Source organism: Triturus cristatus, chromosome 5_1 (assembly GCF_964204655.1).
Source record: "Triturus cristatus chromosome 5_1, aTriCri1.1, whole genome shotgun sequence".
Lineage (NCBI taxonomy): Eukaryota > Metazoa > Chordata > Amphibia > Caudata > Salamandridae > Triturus > Triturus cristatus.
In genome coordinates this window covers 677,583,066-677,604,190 of record NC_140587.1, presented here as the reverse complement: position 1 = coordinate 677,604,190, position 21,125 = coordinate 677,583,066, and the positions used below count along the sequence as shown (strand labels likewise).

Sequence of the window (21,125 nt, the reverse complement as noted above, 5' to 3'; positions counted from 1 at the left end):
ACTCTTTCACAATCCTTCAAAGCTGTTACAGGAGCTAACAGGCTCAAATGTGTAAATTTGTAATCTATGTCAACATGCATTTTGCAAGAATCATACCATGTTTACCTTAATTATATAAAAAAATTGGAAATAAATATGGTGAATAATGATTTGGTTGATAAAAATACAGTGCTACCTGTTAAGTCTAGATAACCAGAAATTCAATATGAGGTAACTGGTGATGACATCCATCTTGAATGACAACAGTTTAAGAATGCAGAAGATGTTGTTAATGTCGAGGTGCACTTCTGCTTATGTGCGTATGCTGCACGGTGGGTGTGTTGCTCCAGCGGGTCAGATTTGCCTGCCACTGGTCTCTTTCATGCGGTGTGCCTGTCGGTTCTGTCCTTCCACGGTGCTTGGATGTTGTGGTGTGTATATTGTCCTCTGCAGTAGGCCAGGATGCATCCGTGGTACTCCACTGTTGCTGTATTTTGTTCAGTGGCATTTTCAGTATGATGTTCTTGTGCTTGTTCATGCATTGCGCGTGAGTATTGCTGCCCTACCGCTGCTTATCCCTGCTTTCCTCATTGCGGAAGGGCTCATCGCAGGTTTTCTGGTGTTTTTTTTTTTTCTCCATCGGGGTGGTCATATTGCGGACATTGTCCACGTTATCTGGTGCATATCGCATGGTACCACCTTGTTGTGAATTCCACGCTGACACAGGGTTATTTTCCCGCAATAGGCTGCGAAATTGAAAGTTGTGTTATGCTACCCTTGCGGTAGTTATCACACGTTCTTGTGAATATGGCTCTAATTTATTTGTGAGTTATCACAGTGCCTGGCCTCTTTGTTTGTACTTGTGTGGACACTGAGACATAATAATTGACTTTGGAATGAAAATAGTGTTCATTTCTTTAAAAACATCACAATGTTGAATAGTAGCCTCTCTGAAATAATAATTGTTCAATGGTTTTCTGTTTAAGCATAAAGCTCTCAACACGCTACATTGTATCTTTGATCCATCCATCATGGTTTTTATCCCTTGAGACCACCTTGGTTATTAACCAAGTAAATTGTAAGTTGGGAATATGTATTCAACGTGGACCTTTGGGTGGGATCTGTATTCCTGTTTTCAATAGACTGTTTTAACAAGTGTGTCCTGATTTTGCAGTTCTGAGTGAGCTCATCTCTGTTTGTGCACTCTCATGATGAATGTTTAAAAAGAATACATATAAAAGAGATTTTCCTCAACTATGTTTGTTGCTGGATATAGTTGGTGTTAATCTTCATACTGTGACTAGAAAGCTAATTACTAATATGGTAAGAAAACATAAATGAGATAGAGTAAAAACAATTGACTCAGCACAATGATTGTCTCAAATTCAGTGGGGAGGAAAACTAGAATGTCAATTTCTTTAAATAAATGCAACAATCAAGAATCAGGACGCCAAGTTCAACATTATTAATATTTATCCTAAAAGCTGACTCCCCAGAGTTTATGGAAAGTCTTAATATATGTATTATCTCCTTGAGTCCTGCATGGTTTGTTATAGTATGAGATTTCTGCTTTACCAATGATCCCTTATAGGATCATCTATCTAAAGCTTCCTTTCAAGTTGTTAGAGGACACATTTAACTGAAGTTTATTTGAAAAGGTTCACAGTCAAATTCATATCATTGAAAACCCTGGCAACTGCAGTTCCTAGCACCGTTTACTTCATATTCAAGTCTAGACTATATACTGGCTTCTAGAAATTTCCTCTCACATAAGGCATGCCCTGAGATCAATTCCTTATGAATATCAGCCCTAACATATGTGATAATTCAAATCTAGTGAACATTCAGACCAGCTAAGAGAATGAAAAGAATATTTAATATAATGGCAAATCCGGTGTGTGAAGTTAAAATGGGCAATTGGGAGATGAATTTAATGCACCAAACCACTCATAATACATTCTTCCACTTCCATAATGCACACATAAGCAATCTCCCAGTTAAATCAAAACATACATTTTGTCTTGAAAAAACAAAACAAGAGTAGAGCAGTACACATTACAATTAAAACAACTCTCTGGCACATGCTCAGAAGGTACCCTACAAGTGGAATTTGATATTGAGTACTACCAGGTTACCAGAGCAGTTTACACTTCTGCTGATGAACTTAATTCAGGATGTAAGTGAGATAGGCTACTTGCAATTTAAATGAAGGACAAAATGTAAAATGCAGTAGTCCCAGATAAAAAGTAACACAATGTAGGTGTCCTATATTCATTTGGTTCATGGTGAATTTGTTGGGTAGGCGGTAACAGCTCCTCCGCAGTTTCAGGAACTCTCCAGATAACCTTAGGTTGACACAACAATTCATAAAGATAGGGTAATGTATTTTGTCTTTCCTAAGTGTAACAATATACTTCACAATTGACATAGACAACCTGGTGGTGACATAACTCAAACAATCCTTCACACACACTCAATTGAGGTTCTTCAACAGCTGGCTCTTCTTGTTTATCACAAGGTTCACTTCCCATTTCATTATGAATACAAATGGAATGGAGAACATACATTGTATCAACTATCATGGTTCCTTTCTTCAACATTTATAAAGCTTTTTAGTTTAAATAATATGTGAGTATGGTTGCTGCCCTATATGACGTTGACCCGGTGACAATCTTTTTAATGTCATAGTCCTATCCGTGCTTTTTACACAGATGTACCAGCAACAATGTCCCCTTACAACATTGCTGTTGTTACTTGCAATGGATGTGTCTCAGAAGCCTATGTGGTCATGGGTATATAGAGATTAATAATGGCATGGGATGAGGTCAAGCCCTCTGCATATCTTCATTTATTTTTCATTTTGGGGGTTTTGCATCAAACGTAAATATTGCCTTTGACTCCACCTCGGATGGTGAACCTGCTAAGAAGATGATGAATAGGTAGGGGTTCTGGTTGAATGGCAAAGCGTGCTTCAATTGTTGAAGACTGGTCTCTTAATGGAGAAAAGGACTGATTAATGCCAATCTTATATGAAAAAAGGTCTAAAGTATTTCCAAAATATTCAGCACAGAATTATCAGAATGTGCTTGCGAATAATATTCTAAATTTATCCCAAAGAGCTCTCTCACATGGTTCAAAATGTAAGGAGTACTTACTACCCATCCTTCAAAAGTGCATCGGACATACTTAGCCTAACAACATTCCAACCCTCTGAGGCTTAGTAAACTTGGCATCATTAAATGAGATATTTTGGAAGAGATACTGAAAAGAGTTCTACCAATCATCTAGGTTTTACATAGCATGGTTAACACTAGCGCACAGAGAATTGAGAAATCACTGGTTTAATCTCCTCAGGGATGGTACCTAATATTCTTGAGGTGTGGAGACAGGATAGGGGCATCTAACAATTCATATGAGGGGGTCAGTGCCATTTTCAGTGATAAACAAACTGCCAGTAGAGGTGAGCAGAGTCACAGACTCAGGAGGCCAGATTCACCAGACATGTAGGCAGCTAATTTCCTCCTTAGGTGCAGAAATGGCATGATTTACAGGTATCCTTTCACTTTTGCATCAATAAAATTGAACGTACGTCAAAATTCCAAATACTGACACATTATATGCCACTCATGGGGTGTAATTTCAAATAGGAGTAAATCTGCTTACAGGGGCAGAGAGTGGTCATACCATCCAAGGAAAGCCATTGAAATATGATACACTCTGGGGTCCAGATTCACTAAATCTTTGCCCCTGCAAAATAATTCAAATCGATGCAAAGTATCACAAAGACTCACAGGGGTATTTACTATCCAGAGAAAAAGAGTTGTTCACTAGAAAGATGCATTTGTGTCACCACAAAACCCCTTTGTACTGCTTTGCGATACTTTACATGGCGGAAATATTATTGGGGCTTTACTGGGGAGGATCAACGCAAATACTCATAGGTTTTTGATGCAAAGCCGAATCAACTAAGATAGCCTGATTGGGTTTTGCTTCATTTCTCAAATCGACACTGGATTGCTCATGTGCCGCAGTACACAACACACACTCAATGTGTGGGATCCTTCTGAGTTTGTGTGAGAATAGCCATTGGTACTGAAAGTGCATGCTTCCAGTGCAAAACATATGCTAGGCAGTGCACACTCACCTCTGCTGCATGTTGCGGGGCTGTGGTTCATGCAAGGTGACCTTGTTTGAACTCCAAGGATGACGCCAGCAGCTGACCCATCGTAGTGGTTTTGGCAGTGTGCTGTGTTTTGCCCCTTATCTCACGTAGCACAGCAAGTTTGGCTGCTCCACTACATTGTGATAAAAAATTGTAAATCTTGCCCTGGGTTTTCACCAACATATCCAAGGCACATTTTCACTGTGGATATGATTGGACATTTACTACTGTCTAGGGCAAAAGTATACTTCTATGCAGACTCAGTATAATATGTTGTTTGCTCTCCTTTCTGGACATTATTGTCTATTTGACCTTTAAATGTACCACATGTATTGTATGCTTCACTCCCTGTTCTTTTTTGGAAAATAATAAAAATAAATGTAAAAAATAGTATATCCGTATCTAGAAAGGGAATGGGGATGGAGCACCTTCAAAATTGGTGGGGTAAGGAGAAGCATTTTCTATATAGGAACATGACTGGCCTGGATGGAAAACTGTTAGCAGTTGCTTTTGCATATGTTGTAAGCATTAATACATATGAAATTGTACACAAACATGTTTCATTACAGTCTTCTCTTCACTTTTTGTGAACTTCAGCAAAATCATAAAATACTATATCTTAAAACAATTTATCTATTAATTCAAAACAGTTAATAAGGCAGTGAGTTGTGTTTTAACTTCCCCAGTTTCCAAATGCAAAGTTCAAAGTTAGTCAGTTAGAAAGGCGCAGTTTGTTATTCGGTGTTTTCAGATCTGGGATGCAATAGCTCATGGGGTCCACAGCATGACATGCTTCCAAGAAAGCCGTTTAGTGAAATCATCACCCATGAATGAATGCACTGAAGAGAAAGAGGACTTAAACCTGCACCCAGCTTCAATAGCCAGGTTTGGACTCTAGGCTCTGATTTCAGAGTTGTCACTGCTGTCATATACGTTATGCACGCAACTTTGCACAACTGGCAGCTCTGAACATAAACCAAAGCCATATGCCTGTGCCCTGTTGCCAAATGAGTACAACTAATAATTCCCTTATTCCCAGAGGAGCGTGAGGCGTGCCAGGGATTTCTATTAGTCTGCCTCACCAAGGCATCGCAGGGCAGAGGCGCAGCTTTATGAAATTAAGCGGCAACTGCCAGCATTATATTTTTAGAACAAACGCGCACGTTGTGTCCTTGCTCAGAAAACAACATGGCGCCCAGAAGGCTAGCGACGTTGTTGGATCACATAGGAAGAGAGGCTATAAATGCACTGAGCTGGCTTGTGATTCATTCATATGTCACACATTTCCTGGCTTTCCTTTGGGAGAGCCGATCTCACACTTATCGGTTTCTTTGTCATGTTGCGCATGAGTAGGCTCCGCGCTCTTTAATTCTGCCACCTTGCCAGCGTTCAGCTTATAGTGAACTGAGAAAGAGTCAAGATGGTTGATCTGGCCTACTCAGGCCTGGCACTGGCCCAGTGGCCTAACGATAATTGAGGGGGCCCCCCTGCAAGGTACATGGAGGGGCCCCCGCCTGACTGTATCAGGAGCTCTCCAGCCGAAGTGCAGTGCTGAAGGGGCCCCCTGGAGCTTGGGGGACCCCCGCATTGCGGGAGATGTGGTGGCGTGTGTTACACCCCTGCACTGGTCCTGCAAGTCTGTGAGAGGAAACCACATATGTGGCTTGCTCGACCCCTACCCGCTGCCTCTTAGACACCCCAAAACCGAAGCCAATGTGCTGGGAACAAGCTATGTTTTTATTCTTATGTTATGCAGTAGAAGACCTGTGTTAAACTCCACATAATTTTCTTATGAGTATTTCATGTGAACACTGACTGAGAGGGCACACCAAGGGGCTTATTGAAGAGAGCCCTGCATCACTTTCGCACCACATAGAGTGAGACATGCGTGACGCAGTGATCTCATAAAGATTCATGAAGCCATGCAAAGCCACCCTGTGTGGCTTTGAGTGGCCTCATAAATCATGATAAGGTGACGCAGAGCAAATCATTGCATCGCGTTACTCAGTGCCCGAGAGGCATTACATGGGCTTTACATTTGGTTTTCCCACAAAACACCCATGGAATTTGACGCTGCCCCAGATTTATAAAAACATGTGGACCTGGGGAAATGCAAAATCCATAAGCCTCCCGAGGTGAGGCTTAACAAGATAAATAACTTAATTTCTCCTAATTTTTCCTCTTTCCATGTGTGCCGCATTCTGCTGCACACACAGACAGAGGAACACACCTCTTAGGATTGTTTTTGTGCAGGAATTTGCCCCTTCCTGCACAAAAACAATCCTGTCTGCAACGGAGACACTCTTGCACCATGGCACAAGTGTGCCTACGTTGGCGCTAGACCAGCGCAGGCAGAAAGGACAGGGCTGCAACATATTGCCTAAATACGGTGCATTCCTGCCCTTTCACTTTGGTGGAGGGCAGCTCAGTAAGGTGCCTTGCTGTGCTGCCCTACATCAAAATGCCATAAATTAGGCCCGAGTGCTAAAAAATTATGCAAGAGGCCAGCAAAGTCCAAGAAGAGAATATCTCCTGCAGGACTTTATCTACTCGAACCAGTCGCACACAAGACAATTTTCACTGAACCTGTTCCCTACAGTAAATAAACGGTACAAATTTCTATGTCCAGTTTCATGGGTGTAATTCCTTTTTTATAGGGACTTAGCAGTCAGCTGATTTGTTTGTAATTTAGTACCATAGATGCTTAAAATTCTAGACCGTGTGACTTCCTTTAGTACATAAGTAGATTTAAACATTTAGCTGGACACTGGTCATCTAATCATAGGTCTGTGCGAAATTAAAATTACACTGACATAATTTGCACAATTTCAGAAATTTCGTGTTACCCTTGTTACGTGAAATTCCTGAATTGGGTACTTATGCACCAATTGTGGTAAACATTTACAGGGAATAGTGCAATTTGCTGTAATGCATTTTAAAACATTTACTGTGAAGGCACAGGGACAGAACTGCAGCCGTAATTTTTGGTGCTCTTGTTTAAATGCATCCCCGTGCCAACAATTCATGCTAGAATGCATTTTGCTCCAATATGTAGCGAGAAATTATGAATTTGCATTTCAAGTAATCGTGCGTATTTTTGCAAACTAAGCAAATTTCACACACACCAACTAATAACCCAGATTTTCTCTGTGTAAAAAGTAGAGCATTGGTTATAGTCATCAGACATTTCTGACTACCAGCGTCTACTTCACATGAAAATTGATTATCCCAGGTGCATCATTTCATGGCTTAATGTAAATTTCATCATAAAAAAACAATATTTACAAGTGTGGATAAAATATATTTCTCAAGCTACACAGAAGATAATGTTACTTTGCAATACATGTTTTAATGCATACCAAGACCGTCAAGGTTAAAACAATATTTTTGGGGTTTTAGATAATAAAGCATGTCTTTGTAAGATAAACTTCCTATCATGTACAAACATTCAAGTGATTCCCTCACTTACACTCTTTAAAAATATATTGTAGGGTACTTCAAGAAAGAATACCTATCCGTCTTTACATTTTTGGTAATGTGTAGAATGAAAGGAAACCATAGGTACTTGAGTGTTTTCCCACATAACCACTGAATCACTAGAATTTTCTGCTCCAAATGAAATAGCAACTCATAATGTATTTTCTGAGGAGACCTATTACAAAATACAGGCTTTGCAGGTGCAATGGCACTGTGCTCTGTGGGAGGGGTCCATTAGCTAGACCTGGGCAGTGAACTCTGCTCCGTCCACGCAGCTGAGTTTTTTCCTTGCCTGCACTAGCCAATGGTAAGTAGGAGAGCGCGAGCTGACACTCTGGTAGAAGTGGCAGGAAGATCAGCACAAACGGCAGTTCGTGCTGCACTCTGCCACTTGCAGAACTCCGCAGAGTTTTTTTGTCACTTCACAGAGTTCCGCAAAACTCCGCAAACTCCGCAAACTCCGCCCAGGTTGCCTTTTAGCCAGTAAACATGTTGGATATGGGACTGCAAGATGAAATATAATTGACAAAAATACCAGCAACAAAAATATTGCTCAAAATTATCGAGGACACACATATCGACTTTACATACTTTACATGTCAATAATGTTGATAACAAAACTATAGACTACAATATCATCAAAAAATAGGCATGCTTATCAAATTTTAGTCATTGTACACTATAATAATGTTAAAACAAATATTAACTTTGAACAATTATTACATTTAATAAAAACTTAGAATATAAAAACATATTAAAAAGTCTACATTATAAAAATAAAATAAACATCTACTCCTTAAAACAATTACAATATACTATTTTGTAAAACAAAACTGTAATTTAAACTTAAGTAATAGAAAACTACTAATAACATTATCTAACCTTCTAATTACAAACACTAGATTAAAAAAATTAAACATATACCATAGTATTCAAATAAAAAACTACAAAAAATAAATAATAAAAAAATACATTAAATTAACTTTTTGAATTTAAATAAAAACATTTATATGAAAACATTTTAAAAATGAGATAAGAAATTAGACTTAGAGGTGTCAAATTCTTCATTCCTAATCCAACCTTGCCAACAGAAGGAAAACTGTTGGACTTTGGAGGGGTCAGCTTAACTATTCCAACTCCCAAATAAGCAACAGAAAGAAAGTGCTGGGCTCTGTAGAGGTCAGATTCGCAATTCCTACTCCAATATGAGCAACATGATGGAAAGTTTTGGATTTTGAAGGGTTCCGATTTACTATTCCTGTTCCAACATAAGGAACTGTAAGGGAAGTGTTGGACACTAAAGGGGTTAGATTTACTATTCCCACTTCAACCTGAGCAACAGCAGGGAATGTGCTGGACATTGGAGTGGTCAGATTTGCTATTGCCACTCCAACATAAGCAACATTTGGAAAAAGTGTTGGTCTTTGGAAGGGTTTGTTTTACTATGCCCTCTCAAACATAAGCAACAGTAGGCAAAGTGTTAGACTCTGGAGGGGTCAGTTTTACTATTGCCACTCCAAGTTGAGCAGCAGTAGGGAAAGTGTTTGACTTTAGAGGGGTCAGAATTACTATTCCCATTTCAAAGCACACAACCGTAGGGAAAGTGTCAGACTTTGGAGGGTTCAGATGTACTATTCCCACTCCAAAATTGAGCAACATTAGGTAACGTGTTGGACTTTGCAAAATTCAGAATTACTATTCCTACTACAATGTAAGACTTTGGAGGGGTTAGATTTAGTATTCAAACTCCAATGCACTCAACTGTAGGGAAAGTATTGGACTTTGTATTGGTCAGATTTTCTATTCCCAATCCATACTGATCAACAGTAAGGAAACAGATTATGGATGGTTCAGAACTACTGTTCCCACTCAAATCAAGTAACAGTAGGAAACATTTTAAATTTAGAAAGCTCAGATTTAATTTTTCCTACACTAAAGTAATACATCATAACTTACATATATATAAAATAAATAAACATAAAAGATGTCTATAAACATATGAGAAATATTTTAACATTATAAATTGTATATATATTTTTAAAACTATAACACAAAATCAACATACACATTTTCCATGAAAGTATATTAAAAATGTATATCAATGAAAAGATGTAAAAAGATATTTGAAATACTTCACTCTGTACTACCCTAAAATTCCAACAACTACAAACAAAAAAATAGGAATACACATAAAAATATTACAATTAATAATATCCAAAAATTATAAAAACCAATTAAATAATTACCTCAAGTATTTAGCCAATCAATTAACAAATAAATACTATACTCTATGTTTTTAAATGATCAATTAAATAAGTACAAAATATTATTTCCATGATTAAATTATCTAATTAACAAGTTAATATTTTTAAAAAGTGTAAACAATTAAAAAATAAATATTTTAAAATGTCCCTACCCTATTTCACCACAACCCACCGAAATAAATAATATATACTACAAAAAATAAAATATATTGCAAATCCAAAAAAATCCATCCTAAAAAAAGTAATAAAACATATTCACCATTATTAAAATAACAACTTACAACACAATTTTTCAGCTATATTTGAGGTTTGCAGGGCATTCTTCTTGGTAAGGAAACGTTGGGGGATCCACGCAAGCCATACCTCCCTGGAATCCCCTGGGTATCTAGTTTTCAGAAATGTGTGGGTTTGGTAGGTTCCCCTAGGTAGCCGCCGAGCACCGGGCCAAAAACCCAGGTGACCCCCCTTGCAAAACCAGGTCGTTTTGAGGTAGGCAATTTTAATGTCGCCTAAATACGTTTTGGGCCCTTGCCTGTCGCGGGTACTTGGGCCTCCCACACGAGTGAGGCACCGTTTTTATCGGGAGACCCGGGGGAACGCTGGGTGGTAGGAAATTTGTGTCAGCCCGGTGATGCCACAACTTTCCCACACATAAATGTGTGAAAAAGGTGATTTTTTCAGCTAAATTTGAGGTTTGCAGGGCATTCTGGGTAAGGAAACGTTGGGGGATCCACGCAAGCCATACCTCTCTGGAATCCCCCTGGTGTCTAGTTTTCAGAAATGTGTGGGTTTGGTAGGGTCCCCTAGGTGGCCGCCGAGCACCGGGCCAAAAACCCAGGTGACCCCTCTTGCAAAACCAGGTCGTTTTGAGGTAGGCAATTTTCATGTCGCCTTAATATGTTTTGGGCCCTTGCCTGTCGCGGGTACTTGGGCCTCCTACACGAGTGAGGCCCCGTTTTTATCGGGAGAGCCGGGGGAACGCTGGGTGGTAGGAAATTTGTGTGAGCCTGGTGATGACACAACTTTCCCACACAAAAATGTGTGAAAAAGGTGATTTTGTTCAGCTAAATTTGAGGTTTGCAGGGCATTCTGGGTAAGGAAACGCTGGGGGATCCACGCAAGCCATACCTCCCTGGAATCCCCCTGGTGTCTAGTTTTCAGAAATGTGTGGGTTTGGTAGGTTTCCCTAGGTGCCGGCAGGGCTAGGGTTCAAAAACCACAGCTAGGCACTTTGCCAAAAAAGGGTCATTTTTCACAGCGAAATTGAGGTGTGTCCACCTTACGTTTTGCACCATTTCCTGTCGCGGGCACTAGGCTGACCCACACAAGTGAGGTACCATTTTTCTCGGAAGACTTTGGGGAACGCGGGGTGGGTGGAAATTTGTGAATCCACGCAAATTCCAGAACTTTCCACCAGAGAAATGTGGGGAAAAGGTGTTTTATTTGGCAATTTTTTAGGTTTGCAAGGGATTCTGGGTAACAGAACCTGGTGGAAGGCAGTCAAGTCACCCCATCCTGGATTCCCCTGGGTGTCTAGTTTTCGAAAATGTATAGGTTTGCTAGGTTTCCCTAGGTGCCGGCAGAGCTAGGGTTAAAAAACTACAGCTAGGCACTTTGCTAAAAAAGGGTAATTTTGCATTGTGAAAATGTGGTGTGTTCACGTTGGGTTTTGAGCCATTTCCTGTCGTGGGCACTATGCCTACCCCTACAGGTGAGGTACCATTTTTATCGGGAGACTTAGGGTAATTCAGATTTGTAAAGGAACTGTTATCACCTATTGACTTTCGATGCATTTCTGCCTTCCAAATGAAAGACATTGTGTAAAAAAGAAGTCATTCTAAAAAATGACTGATAGATCTCATGCTAGTATGAGTATACCAGTTTCGGAAATGTGCAAATATCTACTGTTTCTAAACTCTATATTTCGTTCCCATTTCAGAAATACATAGGTGTCTTTCATACCGATTTTTCCATGTACACATTTTTACAGAATAATTACTATATACCCGGTACATAATAAAAAACCATTGCAAGTTGCTGCTCAGTTTTTGGCTCTGAGTTCGTCGGGTTCTTGGTGAACCTACAAGTCCTATATATCCCCACAACCAGTAATGTCCAGCGGATGCAACGGATTGCTTTCAAAGAGCTGTTAAAATTAGAAGTAGTTACAGGTGAAAACGTTGACACAAAAGGCGCTTTTTTTCAACAAATTTTCAATTTATCCTATATATTTAACTGTTAGTTTCTATAAAGAAACCTTGATGGATCTACACAAATGACCCCTTGCTGAATTCATAATTTTATCTACTTCTGTAAAATGTATAGCTTTCCAGGATCCATTATTGCTTTTGTACCCATTTCTACCATTAACTGGAAGGAGGTTGAAAGCACAAAAAATAGCAAAAATAGGCTATGTCCCAGAAAAATGCCAAAACTGTGTAAAACAGTTTGGGTTTCTGACAAAAGTCTGGTATCCCCTAAAAGCTGGGAAAATGGTGATTTTAGCCCCACAAACCCTTTTTTGATAACATTTGCAGGGAAAAACCCAGATGCTTTCATTTGCAGCCAGTTTTTCCCATTTCCCCCCCAAAAAACCTACATTTTGCTGTATTTTGGCTCATTTCTGTGACCCCTCCAGGGGAATCCACTAACCCTGAGTACCTTCAGAATCCCCATGATGGTGGAAGAAAAGGACGCAAATTTGGCGTGGATACCTTACGTGGTCAAAAAGTTACAGGGGCCTCAGCGCGCACTACCCCAAAAAAGGGCGTGGCACAGGAGGGGGAAAAGGCCTGGCAGCGAAGGGGTTAAGAGTTAGTGTAATATATGTTTAAGCATAGGAATACACATTAATAACCCGATTTCAAAATATCGGCATCTATACATAAAGAGCAAGATAGAGCATATATTGTCACTTTCCCAGGAGAGGTGCAGCTGCTATGGAACTCAACTATAATTCAGTGTTATTGTTATTCAAGCAACAGAATGTGTGTTGTAAAATAAAGTTTGTTTATTATAAACATGATTTCAGATTCCAAAAATGATTCTATATACATCTAGCGATGTACAAGATTGTAAGCTAAGACATACATAAATATATTTGCCACATTGTATTTCATTTATACAGCGCTTAGCCAACAACAAATACAATAAAATCACTGAAACGTGAATATACACCTTGAATGAACACACCACAGTTCCAAGCTGTGGGCAAGAAAGTAGAAAATGGTAGTGAAGAAAGAGATAGAAACTATGTAGCCGTGTCGAACGTAGAGACAGAGCAATTTAGTATGTGGGAGTCAGAGAGAGAACAAGACCAGAAGTGAAAAAGGGTACAGTGCGAGGAAAATGGACAAAGGCAGATTTGAAAGAAGAGCAAGGGAAGGGGACTGAAGAACTATAAGACAAGGAAGAATAGACGGAGGCAGAGCATGAATACATTAGAAAACTACACCGATGAAGAAGAATTTTAGCCTACAGTGGAAGGTTAGCAAGTCATAAGAAATTAAAACAAAGGCACAAACACTGTAAGAAGGTTGAAAGAGAAAACAGAAGAGGAGAACATGGTTTGTGAAGGATCAATGGAGGTGAGATGAAGACACAGAAGAACAGAGTAACAACATTCGAGTCGGTTGATACAGAAAGCGAAAGTGGAAATTTCTGTGCCTGGGAATGTTTGCAGTGAAAATGATTATGATTGCGGTAGAGTCTGTGCGCATGGAACTAAAGAGACGTGAGAAGAGAAAAGAGGACAGAAATCAAAGAGAAGTCCGAGGATGAATGCAGAATGGTGGGGGGAGGGGTGACAAAGTATAGACAGACTGAGGGACAGGCAACAGAAAAGGAAGCATTTTCCTAGAAACTAGGGGGTAGAATGACATTACAGGAAGTTAGTGAGCGTGAGCAGAGTTCTGATGACAAATGAACGAGGAAAGCGAAAGTACTTGGAAGACATCAGCAAGAAACATGACTGGAAAGGCCAAAAGAAGAAATGATACACTGAGAGAGGCAGTAGAACTACAAACAAAAAGTACAGGGCCAGGAATAGAGCCCAGAAGGGCAACACACTGAAGAGGATGAAGAGGAAACAGCAGGCCAGCCCAAGATACAGAGTTTACGAAACAAGCAAAGTAGAAACAGAGCTGATACACAACAGACCCTAAGATTTCAAAAGAGGGCAAGATGTGTAAAAATGCTGTACACAATGAAGCATACATATACTTTTCTGCATGTACCATGATACACATGAATAACCTCACCTTTTCGGTTAGGCAGGTATAACGATTTGTTGAGTCAATACAACCCGAATGGTCGCTGTTTCCAAGCTTCTTTTTCTGCATCAACACATAGTCCTGCAGCTTATACTCTGAAAAGTAAAAAATATGTTTATTGAGCCACAAGGGAATCAGTAGTGGGTTCGAGTGCTACAGTTGCTTGCTGCCACTAGACCTTGGCAGCGTTGTTTGATGGTCATAATACACCAACATGGAATTACTGCACATGTGCACCACAGTAGGAGCAGATACAAACAAGAGCATGTTCAGGGTTTGTTACTCGATTTTGGTCTAGATGTTTGATCGGATTTTACGTAAATCTGCAGAAGGCACATGCCTCATATATGGTCCACCCTCCATCCTATCCAGTGTCTGGCTTTCAGATCTTGCAAGTCAGGAAATCAAAACAAATCATGAACTGTGACATGTATCGAGATTTCACATCAGTGCTGCCAGACACATCGCCAGCTGCAAAGGTTGTCATACAGCTGAGCACATGTTGCATTCTCAAGTCTTCACATGAGAGCATATTTTTAGCTTGAAATTGCATTTTGCATAAATGAAGGCAGTAATGAAATCTTGGCTTCTTCTTGTTTCGATTAGTGCTAAGTTTCTCAGCCATGTTTTGTCAAAATGGTGGTTGTCATCGTGTCAGTCCAAATAAGTATTCTGGATGTTGAAGGTAGTGATGGCGTTTATTTCACTGCCAAAATTGGCACAAAGATTGGTTAAAGCTACAGTAACTTTCAAGAGCACGTTTATGAACAAGCTGTCACTTCTGAAGAAGGGGACTGGGTGGGAGGCCATTAAGTGGGATCAAAACGGTGGGAATATCTGAAAAGGGCATGGTCAACTCAGGCCTGCAAACGTAATTTTTGTTCACCTTTTGAGATGAAGGCGGGGCCTTGGAGGAGGTTGGGCTTCGCACTGAGAATTCACTGAGAGGTATTTTTGTGCTTTCCCAACCCACATATCTCAAATGTCCTGGGGTGTTTTCACATCCCTCAATGCAAATCGGCCGCTTGCAGTCACCAAAGATGAGCTAGAAATCTACCCAGTGTAGCGGTTTTTAGCTCAACTTCTCTGCCACCAGGTGATATCAGCTCCTCACTAGGTGACCATGTGAAGGAAACTGATATTGTGTGACATACAGTGTCACCATTGGTTTGGCAGGTCTTCCTAGTCAGCATATCTAGGGATCATTACAAGAGGTGCAGACTATCTAATTATGGGTGTGGAGTATATCATGTGAACTAGAATCCTGTGGTTGACAGAGCATTCCACTTGTACTGTAACGTGGAGCTTCAGGCTTTCTGTTAGTGCATCCAAATGTATCACACCAAACACATACACCTAAATCAGGCCAGACATTTGGACTTTACAAATGATTGTTAGCACATATTTTTGTTCAATATCAGATAAATGAGTAACACACCTCATTCTTCACACCACTTTCCTCTAAATTAATCGGTAACACCCCTTTTCTCCTCACATCACTCCATTAGCGTGTTTGCCACTTTGTCTATCCTCACATCGCTCCTTTTCTTTCTCTCAGACTGCATGTCCTTATCATCTCCTCTACTTCATCATCCACACACAAATCCTACATTTTCTTCTCCTTTAGCAATATCGATATTTCTACTGCTGTTTACCCCTTTCACACATTTTCCGAGAGAATTGTAATTATAATTCAAACTTATCCAGGGGCGGCTCCTCCATTTGAGCAGAGGAGCATCATCCCACAAGCCCCAGAGGTGAAAAATAAAATGGTAATTAAGTTTACTTATTACTGTTTTATTTTTCAGCAACCCGTCTCGATCTAAGTGCAAAACGGGGCAGGGCCAGCACTGACGAGTGGCAGCAGCAGGGAACTGTGCGCTTTAAAATGCAAATATCTCTTTGGCCAGCCATCTTGGGACGGCTGGCGAGACATGCATTTTCAAGTTCTCTAACCCAGCTGTCTTAGACAGCTGAGTTAGAAAGCGCAGGGCTCCATGCTCTTAGGAGTGCTGGGAGACTCTGCTCTATCCAATCCTGGCACTGCTTTCAACCTGTGAGAGCTGAGCCAGGATTGAGTAGTGCAGTTTCCTGCATCAGTAGCTTCCTGGAAGACACCAGAGGGAGGAGGAGGTCGTGCTGTGAAGGTAAGTACATTTATTTAATATTTTATTTTTTGTGTGCCCCCATACCCCACCATCCTCAGTACAAGCCAGCCACCACTGATGAGAGCATTGCTTAGTGTATGCTGCTGAGACGTCAAGGATTGGACAAACGAGCAGTCAGAATACCTTTATGACACAGTGACTGGTACTGATATCAGCCTCAGTTTCAGAGCTCTCAATCAACACTCATCAAGAACACCAATCCACACCCTGAATTCATCCAGAGACAACTCCGTTAAACAAAACACATAAGACACCTCAAAAATCAAAACTACAGTAAAATGTAGATAAAATAAATACTACTAGGAGATAAGGTCACATATACTATGCACAGTGAAGCAAAACGTGAAATGTAACAGATTGCATCTATGACTATTATTACGTTAATGGTTCTTTCCCACATTTTTGCTAAAGAGATAACGCATTTGTCTTGTAAAGTTATGGGGTCATAGGGTCCGGAAGGGACCCAGTTCCATGTCTGTTTCTATAGGACCTGCCCCATCCCAAGCGCTGCTGTGTGGTCTCAAAAGATTAGAATGTATTGTGTCAGTCAGATATAAGGTATCAAGGTCTAGAACGTGTAACCCAGCGTGCACCACTGGATGCATTGACTCTGATCACAAACCGAAACAACACCAGTACTGCTTTTGAAAGTGTGTAGAAACACAGATGCAGTACAGAACAATGCTGTGTCATGTTCAATGAAGCAATTTTAAAAGCGTTTACAATGGGGCTGATTTTCAAGCCCCTTGCACCACTTTTGCGTCACTTTTCCCATGTTAAATGTGAGGCAAAAGTGGCGCAAGGGGCATCCTCCCACCCCCGGTCTGAGCACGCAAGAATGAATAAATACACAAGACAACTTTTTTTCTGGCAAAATATTGCTGCAGGTTTATTCCATACAAGAGTATGCAATATGTGGGTTATCTTACTGGCGATCCAAGGGCGGGCAGCTGTGCCAACCTATGCTGCCCCCGCCCGCCTGATGAGCCAGCATTGACTGTGGGACACCCCGGCATTGGTACCTTTGATGATCCTCTTCCGGATTACGTGACAGGTTGGTCTCTTCTACTCACGCCCTTTTTAGGGCTGAGCATAACAGGGCAACCCCCCGGTTGGTCAGGCCCCCAACTGCCCGAAGGACTAACGGGGCGCCGTCACGGTTTTCCAGGAACCTGCCCTGAGGCTCCTGGTCTTTGGCTCTGGCACCCTTACTGTGCTGCGCAGAGGTACCCTTACTGCACCCGTCTGCCTCCAGATCGCCCTGTAACTCCGCCTGCAACACAAAAGAAAACATTAAAACATTCAGAGTACCCTGTCCACCAGTCAGGATGCCGGGTAAGAGGTAGGGTGGGAGACGGCGTGGCTGGTGAACAGAGACCGCAAGGAGAGGCGAGGGAGGCTTATATGCCCTCCCCCTACCTGGCGCACCGGATCTGATGCCACAGTGGCGACCTACCGAGAGGACTCCTACAGGAGCCCCCAACGATTAGAGCAGGTGGGCGGTGCCCAAAATGGCACTAAAGGGCTGCCCTGCTGGATTGGCCCCCTGCAGGGGCCGCGGACAGAAGCATTTCCAACAATATAATGCCCCAAGATAATTCACTCAAAGACATAGGCCCCAGAATGAGTAGGCTGGAATTTGAGGAGGAGATACTGGGCCTGGAATTAACAATTTCGAACCGTATCCCCACGCCAGAATGCAGGCATCAAGTTAAAGACCTCACTAATTAAAATGACATGCGGAAATTTGGAGGGCCAGAAGATGCTGGTTCTTTCTTCTGGGGACTTCGGGTAAATTCAGGCTTGGTATTTCTGAATCTGATAATTGTAGGTGTGGGAAAGCTGGACCACATGGAACTGGCCGCAGAGGTCGCCCCTTGAGAATAGTTACCCTGGCAGACTCATACTGAGGGCCATGGCGGTTTGCTCTTTTTTTGAGACTGCATATATTTCTATCGAAATCTCCAGTTGTTTATTTTTATGTTTAGGAGAACATCTTCAAAGCTTCTCTGTAGCAAATTCAGTGAATCGGAGAACACCTATTTTTTTAACTATGTAAACAAGCTAGATGTGCTGGTGACATCGACCAGTTGAGTATGTCCATGTATATGAAATAAATGTGTTTGTCAGTTTCCTGCGGGGTACTGAAGGCACCTATATTGTATCTACTTGTAAACAAATTTCGTCTGTGCCTCCTGCCACTTTGTAGTTTTCTATCCATTGTTCTGCCATTATACGTAATTATTGGCAATGTTTTTACTTTTCACCCCTTTCTCTAAAATTGTCAAATGAGAGCTGCTCCACGAGGGAGTCAGCAATGTTCCCTTAAGTGAAACTCATTAGCATCCGAAAAACCACAGAGCAGCGCATGTCTGCACAATTGCAATTTTTGGCTATTTTTAATATTTCTCAAAGGGCTTGTTTTCAACTTCTTCGGTGGTTAGATGGTCCTCGGGGGGAGAAGCGCCATCGCTTCCTGACGCTCCGAGCCCCCACTCAGCAACCAGGCCGTTTGCTGTCAAACGCGTCAACCCTTTGCCCTAACCCCATCTGCTGCCTCACCGCTCCCAAGGGGCTCAGAGTTGAGGCAGAACAGCTGAGATCCACTTACGAAAGTGCTCACGAGGCATAAAGAGAATACTATTACTTTTTATTTACCTCTGCACATTCATCTCAAAAGCCAATCTGTCTCTAAGCGAAGTGAAAGCAGTGCGACAAAGAGTCACTTTGATGTGACGTGTGTGCTTCCATTTTTTGTCCTATTTAGAGGCGGTTTGAGGGCGTGCACGTTTGAAGGAGCGAATAAATGCAATGGAGCAGAGGCTCGGAGCTGTTATTATGTCTGCAGGTCACGCAGCAACAACTACACCAAAATATTTTAGAATATATGCAAGATAGGTACGGTATGTAAGTAATGTAGCGGCAATAGTGGAAGATTTAATACATTAACAGCATTCGGGTTGCACATTTTCTGCAGTGTGCATATTTTGTGCTACCGACTTCTGGGCGGATATCTTTGTGAATGACAGAGAATTTGATGCAAGACAAAGAGCCACTGTGCCATTCATTATGCCCATATGCAACTTCCTCATGGCAGAGAGCCTCGGTGTCTTTCCAAAGTTTATCCATTTTCTAGCTCCTTGCGACACAAATCACCCTCCAAGCTTCCCGGCTTTGCCCACTGTGTTCTTCCTTGTGCAGAGGGACCAAACATGTTTTCCTTTTACTCACTTTCTTCTCATGACACCGAAACTTTTCAAGTTTTCCAGCTTTAACCGTTTCCTACCGCCTCATTTCACAGAGTCCCTGCGTGTTTTTATGGGTTACCAATGTTATACCAATATACTATTATATAGCACGTGCTATGATGAAGAAGAGTACTGGAACGACTTATTGTTAAATTTGAGACCCAATTGAATTGTGCATTAGTGACTTTCTGTTACAGGGAAGAAAAACTTTCACTCACGTAGGTGGCAGGTGTTATGTCCTGCGAGACACGTTCTAGTGTCTCGACAGGCATAGAGTTTATATCCACTCCCCTATGGGAGTGGGCACACTTGCACCCCACACGCATTCCTCACAGGCATCACGAGTGACGTGAGCCTGTCAATAAAAGGGCCCGGGTACACGTGCTCGAGGCCAGTTCCAGTACCACACTGCTGGGTGTCTGTGTAGTTATTTATACATCATGTGGGCCTAGGGCCCGAAACACCACAGCAGGCTGCATCATTGGGTCGGCTTCTCAGCTAGGCAATATTTCCGGGTAAGTCTGGGTGGGCTCCAATAAGGGAACTTTTATCGGAGAGATTATCACATATTAACAAAAAATGGATGATTCTGATAATTAGTTCCATACTTGAGCGCTGCTAAAATGACTTGTAGGTAAACTAAGGACTCGCATTGGTGTTTCTGACCGTAAGATTAAAACATGATTCAGTTAGATGTTGGGATGCTGAGGATGTCAGTTGTCCCTTTCACCCTTGGGCCAACATGTTTCATCCACCAAATTAAAGCCCGATACAGGTCATTTGGCTTTCATCGGGGACAAGGATCCCTGACATCACCCACTCCTACACTATTTTGCTCTTTCCTTAGTGAGTGTATGGAAGCATGGGCGTAATGGAGGCCCCCTCAGCCCCGAGAGTGCAAGGAGGCCCCTAAACTTTCTTGTGTTTGGAGGGGGCCCACTCACCCTCTAAGCCATACCATTGAATACCTTGCAGAATACGTGCAATGGCGTGGAGTTAGAACTAGTTAAACACTCAGGAAAATCACTCTGGTTTCTCAAGCAGGCTCCTGCAGTGTAGGGGTGGGCGGCAATTGCTCAGTGGGCCCCCATTGAGTCCAAGACCAAGGAATGTCTGTGCGAAAAAGGAGATATCGGAGTCCCTCATTACCTACTGCAGGGGAGCACCATCATTTTGTGTTACGCCACTGTGTGGAAGTAGGTATGAATGCAAGCCACGACAAATACAGAAAATAATAAAAGTTATACCAAACCAACTCCTTGTTTCTTTTAGATTGAAATTTACTGTAAAGATAGAAACACAGTAGCATGTTTATGAAAGAAATGCATCACTCTTGAGCAATGCAACGAGGCAGAAGGACGACACAACTTTTAAGTTTGATTTATCAAGCCATGCAAGGCCACCTTGTGTGGCCCTGCATGGCATGAGGAATCTAAAGTAACGCAACACATCGCAAATCGCTGCTTTGTGCTCCTCTGCCCCAGGAAGGAGTTCCATTGGTGTAGCGTGGGTGTTCCCAAACGTCCAGCCATGGATTTTGGAGTATTTCCAAAAAT

The 21,125-nt window shown here is 41.5% G+C and overlaps 1 protein-coding gene across 3 annotated transcripts in view; it reads right to left on the bottom strand.

Annotated features, from left to right (window-relative positions):
- ST18 (ST18 C2H2C-type zinc finger transcription factor) overlaps nucleotides 1-21,125 on the bottom strand; it is a 388,994-nt gene that overhangs the window by 211,787 nt on the left and 156,082 nt on the right. For all 3 annotated transcript variants that reach the window (XM_085605637.1, XM_085605639.1, XM_085605638.1), the window contains exon 2: nucleotides 14,142-14,248. In XM_085605637.1, coding sequence (XP_085461763.1) covers nucleotides 14,142-14,248 — 107 coding nt within the window. The remainder of the gene's footprint in view (nucleotides 1-14,141; nucleotides 14,249-21,125) is intronic.